Source organism: Ictalurus punctatus, chromosome 12 (assembly GCF_001660625.3).
Source record: "Ictalurus punctatus breed USDA103 chromosome 12, Coco_2.0, whole genome shotgun sequence".
Classification (NCBI taxonomy): Eukaryota; Metazoa; Chordata; class Actinopteri; order Siluriformes; family Ictaluridae; genus Ictalurus; species Ictalurus punctatus.
In genome coordinates, this window is record NC_030427.2 from 3,590,337 (window position 1) to 3,602,653 (window position 12,317).

The window sequence follows — 12,317 nt, forward strand, 5'->3', positions numbered from 1 at the left end:
TTTATTAAAGTAGTATAGCACAAATCTGTTTATTAGACTTTGATTATGTGGAATGTTTGCCAGAGAAGTCTCTGTGAATGATTTGCTATCATAGAAAGGATAACTTATTACAATGAGAACCTGAGATATGAATTGCAGCCTTCAGACCTTCTGACCTATCAGATTCCAGAGTGCAACAGCAGTGTGATATAATTTGTATTAAATACACTAAAATCTCTATTAATAGTTCCATGAAAATAGCAGAAAATCAGTTTACTGTTATTTATTAATTCATTGACTTATTTCTTTTACCTGAGTGATATTACAGTCAAGAATTTTGCCATTCTGACTTACAGGTGGCAGAAATATAGCTGAAACAAGAAGAAGAAGGTACCTTGAATAGTGAAGGCTACAGCAGGGGGAAGAGCTTTCTCTTATTAGTCTTCCTATTAGTGTTCGGGACTCAGACACAGTCTCAGTGTTTAAGTCTAGGCTTAAAACGTATTTGTTTACTCAAGCCTACCCTGACTAGATTCTGTTCTACTACTTCGCAGTCATAATAATCTTTTTTCTCCCTCTCTCCTTTCACCAAGCCCCACACGAATTTATGGAGATACTAGAGATCCAGATCCTTTCTGCCTCTGGATGGAGCTCAAATCTTCTTTAATTCCAGACTGCTGGGACTACGGCTGCTCCTAACGCCATACAGACTTCATATAAATCTATAATTAACTTTTTCACAATATCTGTTGTTACCCAGATGAGGACGGGTTCCCTTCTGAGTCGGGTTCCTCTCAAGGTTTCTTCCTCTTAAAACATCTTAGGGAGTTTTTCCTTGCCACCGTCGCCACTCAATAACTTTCTCAGTTGGGATAAATTCGCGCCTTTAATATCTGTATACCATGTTGATATTTCTGTAAAGCTGCTTTGAGACAATGTCTAAGTTTTAGAGATTGAGATTTAGTCACAAACACTTTTTAATACTTTTCATTTGTTAAATATTTGTGAAACCCACAGTTAAATGTAAAGGGTGACCAATAGCACTGTTTTATAAAGAACTTAAAGAAGGAAAAATGATCAAATCTGGAGATTCTAGGTTTCCATGTGACAGTGACATTATACAGATGGGTGAGAAATTAAAGGGAAAATTAACAGTGTCTTAATAAACAGTGTTCAGCCACCATGTATTCCCAGGACAGCTTCAATGTGCCTTGGCATTGATTCTAGAAGTCTCTGGAATTGTACTGCTGGAATGGTACACTATTGTTCCAAAAGATCATCAATTGCTGTCTTGATAATAATGAAGACATCACATAGACATAACACATTGGTCTAAAATCTCCCATAGATGTTCAACTGGGTTGAGATCAGGTCAGGCCATGACATATCCTTCACATCATTAACCATTCATTGACCCCTTGTGCCCTATGGATGGTGCATTGTCCGTTTGTAACAGGATAGAAATGCTTCATCATAGGAAAAAAGGTGATCATTCAAAACCACTTTATATTGATGTGCAGTGACCATTTCCTTTAAGGGGATAAGTGGACCCAAACCATGCCAGAAAAATGCCCTCACCCCTAACTCCTTTCTTAAGGGTGTTCCTTTAATTTGCCACCTATCTGTACATCAATTATGAAAAACATGGCTTCATTTTTATTCAATAGATATTTATAAATTAATGTGTAAAACTAAATCCAGTGACTGTCCTAAACATCTGGGGACCTTATGCAAAACTTTATGAAAGTGCCCCTGTCACTGTGCTCATATAATAATTTTATTTATTTATTTTTACAAATCGCACAAGATCTGGTCTGTTAGTCACACCAGTTCATGTGTGTGCATAATGTGTGTGCATGTAAGTATGAGTTGACAGCAAGTTGATTGACAGCAGTGGTTCTTGAGGCACAGTTGTTCAAAATAAGGAGATCTACAATTTGATATAAAGAATTTGTGTTTGTGGGAAACATCACATGATATAAAATCCACACACACAAAACAAAATGTGATGGTGCCTCCCAGTGGCCGTTTGGGTTCAAATTGAGCACAGACCTCTGGGGTCAAGAGTCAAACCGCTCCACTGAGTTTTGTTACGATTGGCCTCTCTAAACCTTGTCTAATCACTGATTATATTAATGTATCATGAATAGATTTATTTATTATAAATATAGAAATTTGCCCCACTGCTTTGTTTACAGGTGCAGAGAGAACCGTGTGTTTGAAATTCAGCTTGGACCTCGTACACACATTGCTGAAGTCTGATACGCTACAGGTTTGTTACCACAGGAATAAGATGCTTTATAAAATAAATCTATATATGTATGAGTTTTTATTTTAATTCTTTTATAGATGAATCTTTAGTTGTTTGTTTATAAACAAATTTTACAATGATGTCTTTCCTTCCCATCGCTACTGACCAAACTGTTTTCCCACTTATCTTGGTTAAGCCTTAAAGTCATGTCATTTCCATGAATACAGGTTTGTCTTAGTTTTATTCTGCGCTGTAATATAACTGGTCGCTGCTTTGTTTTTTCTTTTGCAGTGCTGTTGCATTTACAGAGAGGCTCTTTTGTTGACTAACAACTATTACAAAAATATTAGGCATCATTTTATATTTTCTATAGTGTATATATTTAATACAGCATAAATGACTCTACTAACTTTATGATCTATTGAATGCACTTGTTTATGGATTTGTTTCGTGTGTGTGTGTGTGTGTGTGTGTGTGTGTAGGAGGAGCTACAGACGAGGGGAGAGAGCTTCACCTCGAAGCTGCAGTATCAGCGGTCAGCCACAGAGAACGTGTTCATGACTTTTCAGCTGGACTGCCCCAAGCTGCTGAAGCTCACGGGACTGCCCGGCTGTGTCATCGTGTCTCTGTTCGAGCACAGCTCAGTGGTGGAGCACGTGAAGAGTCCTGCTGGACAGACCTCCCCTGGTGAGAGTAAATCTGACCATGCAGACCCTAAGCACCAATACTCAAGCAATCACGCACCATTTTGATTGCAACTTGAATATTTATTAGGATGTACAATAGCCTCTTTTTTTAATGGTTATACTCATGAAAGTGTGGACTCATGAAAGGTTAGGGTTGATGTACTGATGTTGCTGGTCATTTAGAATCATGATGTGCCTGTCAGCAAGCGAGGCACGGTTCTGGAAAGTCTGGAGAAAGTACGGAATTTTTTTTCATGGTGTAGATCAAGATGTGAATTTTTTGCTGTCAAACTCGGAGCACTGAAGCTTTACATTTCCTTATTGTCTGTTCAAATGCAACCTCCGTAAGTAATGTAAGAATCGAATAATTGCTCAAGCCAAAAAAAAAAAGTTTCCTATTTCATTGAGAACCATGCAGCCCTTGGTAGAGCTCGACTGCGTCCCTTGCAGCAGCGGCTGAGAACTGTCCGATGTCATTATCCAGCACGAGAGTGACCTCTAGAGGAGAAATAAAAACTCATTCTTGTTATTTGAAGTGTTTTTTAATTCATTTTGGACATCTCTATTTTTATTTGTTATTTGGAGTGTGAAGGGAAATTCTCTTATCATGTACTCTTATATTATGAACTGCTATCAAATACCTATGATGAATGTATTCGTTTAATTACCTTGTATTCATTTAATAACCTCTTTAAATAAGCTGATCAACTGCTATCCTTGGTTATATTATGTATTTCCATGTCAACATGACACAGGACATATTTTGTATTATGACTATGTGCTGTGTGTTTTGTTTAAATCTGTCTGACACCTGGACCAGTAGAAACGCACTGCTTCTTATCAATGTGTATAAATACTTTTGTTTTGCATGAAATAAACCAGAAGTCTCTGTGAACGTGTGTGTGTGTGTGTGTGTGTGTGTGTGTGTGTGTGTGTGTGTGTGTGTGTGTGTGTGTGTGTGTGTGTGTTCATTTGGACTCTCCAGGCCTGAACTCTGCGGTAAACCACACTTTCTAGCTCATAGCAGCACAGAACTAAAAGTTAATAGAAGTAATGGTAGAACAGGCTGATAGGACTGATGGAGATCTGAAGACATAAATATGAGATTCCTGAGACACTTGGAAATCTAACAGAGTGCTACATTAAATTAATGTTTATTAATAGTTAATATATATTTCATTTTAAAATGTGCAGTACATTTTCATGGTCCTTCAGTACTTTATTTTTGTAATAAAGTTCAGGAATATTTTACTTCGAGTGTTTTCATTCAGTATCAGTTTAAAACTTCTGCCCGACTTGGTTACTGGTATCAGTAAAATCCACTATCGGTCGACCCCTAGCCCTAGGGTGTATAACAAAAGTCTGCTTTAAACAGTTTTTAACAACAGCATTTACTCATCACATGTTTTCTGTGCCACTTTTGTTTGCCTGACCAGAAATGCACGCAGTGGCTAAAGAGATTGTACCCATTAACGGTGCTGACCATCTCAATATCAGTAATATCCTTCTAGAGAAGTGGCTTTGCACACCAGGGCAGACAAATGGCAAGGTAAGAGGTTTTCAAACACACGCAGGAAAACTGGCTGAAAACTGAGGAATAATTCTCAAAGCATCTTATCAAACAAAGCAACTAAATTTAAATTTAAAACCCCCATAAAGGCACAGATTATTGCGCGATTATTAGTACCAGTGTTTGTCACTACAGGACCTCCAGTACCAGGACTCTGTGACTGATCTTACTGAGGATCCTGATCTCATGAGGTGAACTAAAAACTCCTCCATTATACTTCACAGCTCTGTTTCCCATCAGAGAAAAGTGTTTTCTATGCACATTTCTTTTCTTCTGTTTTACAGAGTGGTGTATTTGCTGCAGATGCACTCCATGGATATGAGGTATGTCTGCTCAGTCCCATCCTGAGTGCAAAGACAAAGGTAAATTATATAGCTGTTTCTTCAGCATGTATATGATTTCTTCCCATTTTATACAGTATTAGTATAATTTAAAGGGCCAGTGGGTAAAATCAAAGCTCTAAAGTTTACATGTACATTAACACTGTAATTATTATTTATAACTCCTTCATCCTACCTTCCCTCCAAGCCCATATACATGTATACCTGCCTCCTACAATTTCTGATGGACAGCAGTTTATCGTCATGGTCATTTGCAACAAACCTTTCATTTACTGGATGAATGAACGTCAGCATTCATTCATACGCCTCGTCCCATATGAGGAAAGTATATCTGGAAAACTAAGCATTACTTATCAGACTTGACACATTATACTGGTGTGTAAAACCTAACACTAACTTTTTTTTAAAGAAAAACAAAGTACACAATGATTTATTACATTAATACTAAATAACGTTATCTGTATATAGTTACACTTCATATAATTTATGTTTGGGCTGCAGCGACTAGTCTGAATAATCAGTACACTTCCTGTAGAAGTCCCTGTAGAAGTTATTACAATAAAAACGATAATGTTTAGAATGAGCACGTTAGTCTGTCTTTTTTTGTTGTTGTTGTTCTTTTCTCAGCTGTTGGGAAGATCCGGTCTCAGACTGACCTTTGAACACCGCAGCTGTGCGCTGCTCTGCCTCATTCACCTTGTAGACACCTTGTTATTTTATAATCAATATTTGTCTCTACTGTATGTGTGTATGCTGCGTGTCTAGTAGCAGATTTGTGTTTGGAGTACGAGGTTCTACGCTATCAAGCGATAAGATTTTATTTTGAAAAACACTGGATACTGGTAATATGTGTACAGCAAACAGACTTTTATTTATATCTGCAGAAATATGACCTAAAACATCATCAGATTTTCACACAAGTCCTAAAAGTAGATAAAGAGAACCCAGTTAAACAAATGAGACAAAAAGATTGTACTTGGTCATTTATTTATAAAGGAAAATGATCCAATATTACAAATCTGATAGTGGCAAAAGTATGTGAACATCTAGGATTAGCAGTTAATCTTAAAGTGAAATTAGAGTCAGGTGTCTTCAATCAATGGGATGACGAAGAACAGGGATCTGTAAGAGTCTGATCTTCACAACATATTTGTGGAAGTGTATCATGGCATGAACAAAGGAGATTTCTGAGGACCTCAGAAAAAGGGTTGTTAATGCTGATCAGTCTGGAAAAGGTTACAAAACCATCTCTAAACAGTTTGGACTCCACCAATACACAGACAGTTTGTGTACAAACGGAGGAAATTCATGACCATTGTTACCCTCCCCTGCAGTAGGGTCAAATAAAGATCTCCTCAAAATGAAGATATTTAATAGACTGCGAGGTCACAAAGGAACCCAGGGTAATTTCTAAGCAGCTAAAGGCCCTCTCACATTGGCTAATATTCATGAGTCTACCATCAGGAGAACACTGAACAACAACAATGGTGTACATGGCAGGGTTGCAAGGAGAAAGCCAGTGGTCTCAAAAAGAACAGTGCTGACCTTCTGCAGTCTGCTAAAAATCATGTGGACAAAACAGAAGGATGTTGGAAAAATGTTTTGTGGATGGATGAGACAAAAAGAGAATTTTTGGTTTAAATGAGAAGCGTTATGATTGGAGAAAGGAAAACACTGAATTCCAGCACAAGAACCTCACCCCATCTGTGAAACATGCTGGTGGTAGTATCATGGTTTGGGCCTGTTTTGCTACATCTGGACCAGGATAGCGATTTCTAAAGGGAAATATCAGGATATCTGTCTGTGAACTGAATCTCAAGAGAAAGTGGGTCATGCAGCAAGACAATAACCCTGAGCACACGTGTCATTCCAAAGAATGATTAAAGAAAAATAAAGTTAATGTTCTGGAATGGCCAAGTCAAAGTCCTGACCTTAATACAGTAGAAATGTTGTGGAAGAGCCTGAAGCAAGCAGTTCATGTGAGAAAACCTACCAACATCCTAGAGTTGAAGCTGTTCTGGACTGAGGAACGGGATAAAAATCCTCCAAGTCGATGTGCAGGACTGATCAACAGTTACCCCAAACGTTTATCTGCAGTTATTACTGCACAAGGAGATCACACCGCTTACTGAAAGCACAGGTGCACATACTTTTACCCCTCACAGATATGTAATACTGGATCATTTTTCTCAATAAATAACTGAGCAAGTATAATATTAATATATATTATTGTTATATATTATTATAATATACCAGAGCTTGATGCAGAGCGAGCACTTTCGGCCCCTCATGAAGCATTTGGTGTTAAAGGATCGTTCTGATCAGGTGGAGGAGATGGTTAACTACCTGAAAAATCAGATCAGGCAAGTTGTTCCTAAATATCACAGTTTTCATGCTGACCTCACAGTTTTTAAGTTAGACTTTGTTCCAGACTGCTTAAATGATAGCTCATTTAAAAGCAATTAATCACACTACTTTTTGAGAAACAGGATATTTTATGAGCACCAACATGTTTTCATTTCACAAAAAACTTGCTTTATAAATGTCTCAGATTTGGCATCATGCATCTCTGAGATTACAACAGTCAGTAGAATATCAATAACATTCTATTTCATGATAATAATAAAACATTAATTCACATCAGTTTCATTTCTATAAATCACTTCTAACAATAGACATTGCTAGAAAGCAGCTTTACAGAAATCCAGAGAGCGCAAGAGTGTGAGGGGGCGTGCAGAGGGGAGAGAGTGAGAGAACCCTTGGAGAGAGAGAGAATCCTAGGTTAGACAGAGAGAGAGAGAGAGAGAGAGAGAGAGAGAGAGAGAGAGAGAGAGAGAGAGAGAGAGAGAGAACCCTAGGTGAGGGAGAGAAAACCTTTGGGGAGAGAGAGAGAGAGAGAGAGAGAGAGAGAGAGAGAGAGAGAGAGAGAGAGAGAGAGAATCCTAGGTGAGACAGAGAGTGAGAGAGAGAGAGAGAGAGAGAACCCTAGGTGAGAGAGAGAAAACCCTTGGAGAGAGGGAGAGAGAGAGAATCCTAGGTGAGACAGGGGGAGAGAGAGAAAAACCTTGGATGGACTGGACTTTAAAATATCCTTTAATACCAAAGATTAAAAATTTTTTCCCCCTCAAAGACGAATCAATTAAGCATCATGTTTCAGCACATCACATTATCACTAAAAAAAACCTCAAATAAATATGTAACTATTTCCGTTATAATCAACATCACAAATACATTGATTTACACCCCATTTCTGTTTAAATGTTTCAAGGTCATTAACCACCATCCTACACCAAAAACACCATCGTACACCAAAAACACCGTCCTACACTAAAAACACCATCCTACACCATCCTACACCAAAAACACCATCGTACACCAAAAACACCGTCCTACACCAAAAACACCATCCTACACCAAAAACACCATCCTACACCAAAAACACCGTCCTACACTATCCTACACCAAAAACACCATCCTACACCATCCTACACCAAAAACACCATCCTACACCAAAAACACCATCCTACACCATCCTACACCAAAAACACCATCGTACACCAAAAACACCGTCCTACACTAAAAACACCATCCTACACCATCCTACACCAAAAACACCATCGTACACCAAAAACACCATCCTACACTATCCTACACCAAAAACACCATCCTACACCAAAAACACCGTCCTACACCAAAAACACCATCCTACACCATCCTACACCAAAAACACCATCGTACACCAAAAACACAGTCCTACACTAAAAACACCATCCTACACCATCCTACACGAAAACACCGTCCTACACTAAAAACACCATCCTACACCATCCTACACCAAAAACACCATCGTACACCAAAAACACCATCGTACACAAAATACACCATTGTACACCAAATACACCATCGTACACCAAAAACACGGTATCAAGACTTTACATTTTACACACTGACTGTGTAACAGTTTCATGACTTTCAGCAGATCAACTGTGTTACATTTTCTCTCTCTGTCTGTCTGTCTGTAAGTGTGTGTAGGAGATGTGTGTATATAGAGATCCAGACAGAACACTTGCCCCAGTTGTTGAGGATGGTGTCGGCCGTTACGCTGCAGCTCGGTCTGCAACACTGTCTGTGCCTCTGCTCCAAAGTCCAACCTCCGCTCATCCCCCCCGTCGTCCTCCTGTCCAGTGACCCCGCCCAAGAGCAGGACACACGACAGGTCAGTGCACCACACACACACACACACACTCACACACATCACACATACACACACACACACCACACACACTCACACACACACACACAGTCTGCGTGAAGTCATCACGCAGTAATGAGATGCTGGAAATTTCACTCACACTGTAAGTCACACAAAATGACAAGAATAAGAAAGAAAAGCAGTAAACAGTATGAATTATAAACAGTGACAATGATCAGATTGTTTGTTTTCTACACTAGTTTCTAATACTTTCTTTGACTTCTTACTAGGATCTTGTATACTTTTTAACTAATTTTTTACCCTCTCTCTCTCTCTCTCTCTCTCTCTCTCTCTCCAGCCCAGTCATGTCTTGATGTCCCGGTCAGCGAGGATGTGTTTGAGGACAGGGAAAGTCCCTCCACAGTTTGTTCTCCAGAGACAGTTTGTTCTCGTACTCTGCCATGTTGGGTAAACCAGACAGCACACAGCAGCTCAGAGCATGGCGAGAAATCCCCATGTTTTTGACTGCATGCCATTCAGAAGTCTGCTTATCATAACACTCCACTTCATCCATGATGGTAGTGCCGTTCTCTCCTCCAGCAACGAACAGGAGATCGTCCAGCACCTCAATGCCGAAGCTGCTGCGCTTGTTGTTCATGGCTGGACCTTGTGTCCACACGTTGGTCTGAGGATTATACACCTCTACATTGCTTATTTGATTAACACCATCATTTCCCCCGACAGCGTAAACCCATCCTCCGTACGCAACCACGCCCAGTCCACGCCTTCTGATCATCATGGGGGTGATGAGGGTCCACGCTCCCATCTGAGGACTGTAATACTCCCCCGTGAACAAACACCCGTTCCCGTCAAACCCTCCACATATGTACACTTTGCCATTCAGTACTGTAGCACTAGAGTCGCCCCTTCGTTCATGCATCGGCGCGATCATGCACCACCGATCATTCTCAGGTTCATATCGCTCCACCGTCTTCACCTGTCTGATGCCATCAAATCCTCCCATCGCATAGATACGACTGTCCAGCACACACACGCTCACGTCACACCAGCAAGAGTGCATGGGGTTCACCTGAGCCCAGGTTCTGGTGATGGGGTCAAACCTTCTCACACTGTTGAGGAAATCCACACTGTCGTATCCTCCGATGCAGTACACGAAGCCGTTCAGATACACCGTCCCATGATAGGCTCGTGGACTCTCGTCGTCGCATGTGACATTGACCCAACGCGCCGCTCGCGTATCGTATGCTTCTATGGTATTGAGATTCTTGTGGCCATAGCCACCGATGGCCAGCAGAACGGCGCTGGGCAGGCGGAGTCTCTGGAGATCAGAGCTGAGGGGAAGGCTCGGGTTGAGGTCATCGATGCCCATCAGAACTCTGGTGACGATCGGCTTACGTGTCATGTCGTCCATCACTAAAATGTTGTTGCTCACATTGTTCATAAGGTAATCGTGTGTCAATAGCCCCAGACGCACCCTGGGCAGTAACACTCCTATGTGCGCTTTCCGTTTCCATGGCGCATGTTTGATCCACTGTAAGATGGCTTCAAACACCACGCTCTCCTGTTTCACGTTCAGTTCGTCCTTCTCGATGATCTCGCTCAGCTGCTCGACTGTCAGATCCAGGAACTCCTCAGAGAGGCGCACCATCTCCTCAAAGTTGTGCAAGATTAACCGGAAGGCCTGCTGCTTCAACTTCTCGCAGAAGTAGGAGTGAGCTAAATGCCAGATCTTAACGCAGTTCTCGGGACACAGCTGAGCCTTCAGGAACGTGCAGCAGTCGTTCACCAGGCTGTTCACCAACAGATAATCAGCAGCGATCAGCAGCTTAAACACGTTTTTCTCCGTGATGTTAACACGTCTTATATACGCGTACTCCACGATCAGCTCCATTATCTTGGCCGAAACATTAGGGATGCTGTACCTGAGCTTATCAGGAGGGTACCCGCCGTTGGTGAAGAGAGCCATGAAGTATGGGCTGCAGCCGCACAGGATGTTCTTGTGCACGTGGAATTCGGCGCCGTCCACCACGATGACTGCGTCACAGAGCTGCTTCTCTAACCGCAGCTCATTGATGATGTTGCAGGACATCCCATCTACCTTCCTCTCCATTCCCTTCTCTTCTTTCTGTTTACTCATGTTCTATCCAGTGTTTGTATGCAGGTCAGAGCTACTGAATGTACAGCTTTCCTCTGAATGTGGATTGTCTTGATGCAGATCAGCTTTTCAACTCGGAATGTTCTGATTCCACATTTCAGAATAATAACAGCTCATGATTCCAAGGTTCCAATTCTAATTCTGTAACCACGGATACATACAGGATGCAGCGAACCTGACAGAAACCTGCAGTACAGGAGCAGTCTCTGTGAAATGCTTTAAAAACGTCTTTAAATCCTGCACATGTCCAAAATGCACACGTCTGGTGTAAAGAACTGTTTATTTTCCTAAAAAAAAAAAAAAAAAAAACCTCCCAGGTTGAATTTCCCAAATAGAATTAATCCTACATTAAAATGATCAAATCTTGATGATGAAATAGTTAATAATGGCTGCATATTTTTTATTTATTTGTTTGTTTAATAGCTTTATACATAGATAGATAGATAGATAGATAGATAGATAGATAGATAGATAGATAGAGAGATGTTTATACAGATAAACATTACCTTTCCAGCTTTTTGGTGAGAAAAGTAATTAAACTTGTCCACTTTAAGTAACCTTTTAAAACATTTAGCTGTTTTACACCAGAAATAAATTCTGCACTGATGACCTCTGCTATAAGTTTTGACGCCATGACATTTTAAATGAAATGCTAATTATGTTCTTTACTTAGTGTGGTCTATGTAGGTTTTATTACAGATATTATTTTATTACAAAAAGTGTCATATGATATTTTATATCATTACACTACACACTCTAAATAACACTTTTTTTCCTGCTATAGACAGAATTAAGGATGAAGATTTCTAACATTATATTTCTAACAAGAATAAATATTAAATGAATAAATACCAATTCAATAGTTTAATCTTTTTAACTGACTACACTTTGATCAGTGACTATGATTTTTGTATATGCCCTAATAAACATGCTGATCTCATGCGATTGTGTCCTGTCTCTTCACCTCTAAATGACACACGCACACGAGAGAGAGAGAGAGCAGCTTGTTCATATAAGAAAACAAAAATATGCAACAGGTATGCAATGTTAATTCCCCATTCCACCACAGTCCTTCTGCAGACTTCCGCTAAACCGACTCCCCACCTGCTACAGTAATGAACA

The 12,317-nt window shown here is 40.1% G+C and overlaps 2 protein-coding genes and 1 long non-coding RNA gene across 3 annotated transcripts; 2 read left to right on the top strand and 1 right to left on the bottom strand.

The window, feature by feature from the left end:
• Positions 1-2,174: 2,174 nt before the first annotated feature.
• On the top strand, positions 2,175-3,811 carry LOC128634257 (uncharacterized). Its single transcript, XR_008397589.1, has 2 exons — positions 2,175-2,251; positions 2,713-3,811. It is a non-coding gene; the product is annotated as an uncharacterized LOC128634257 (long non-coding RNA).
• A 320-nt stretch (positions 3,812-4,131) lies between these two features.
• LOC128634233 (kinetochore-associated protein 1-like) lies at positions 4,132-5,440 on the top strand. The gene is made up of 3 exons (XM_053684537.1): positions 4,132-4,465; positions 4,622-4,677; positions 4,771-5,440. Exons 1-3 carry the CDS (start codon positions 4,355-4,357, stop codon positions 4,832-4,834), a joined length of 231 nt encoding a protein of 76 aa, XP_053540512.1. The 5' UTR covers positions 4,132-4,354; the 3' UTR covers positions 4,835-5,440.
• A 3,683-nt stretch (positions 5,441-9,123) lies between these two features.
• On the bottom strand, positions 9,124-11,464 carry LOC128634213 (kelch-like protein 10). Its single transcript, XM_053684500.1, has one exon. The coding sequence runs from the start codon at positions 11,175-11,177 to the stop codon at positions 9,402-9,404; it is 1,776 nt and encodes a 591-aa protein (XP_053540475.1). The 5' UTR covers positions 11,178-11,464; the 3' UTR covers positions 9,124-9,401.
• Between the last annotated feature and the right edge of the window lie 853 nt (positions 11,465-12,317).

Coding starts and splice junctions, on each gene's coding strand:
- LOC128634233 (XM_053684537.1), top strand. CDS start 4,355: ATGCACGCAGTGGCTAAAGAGATTGTACCCATTAACGGTGCTGACCAT. Junction 4,466..4,621: donor CAGGGCAGACAAATGGCAAG/GTAAGAGGTTTT, acceptor TTGTCACTACAG/GACCTCCAGTACCAGGACTC. Junction 4,678..4,770: donor GAGGATCCTGATCTCATGAG/GTGAACTAAAAA, acceptor TCTGTTTTACAG/AGTGGTGTATTTGCTGCAGA.
- LOC128634213 (XM_053684500.1), bottom strand. CDS start 11,177: ATGAGTAAACAGAAAGAAGAGAAGGGAATGGAGAGGAAGGTAGATGGG.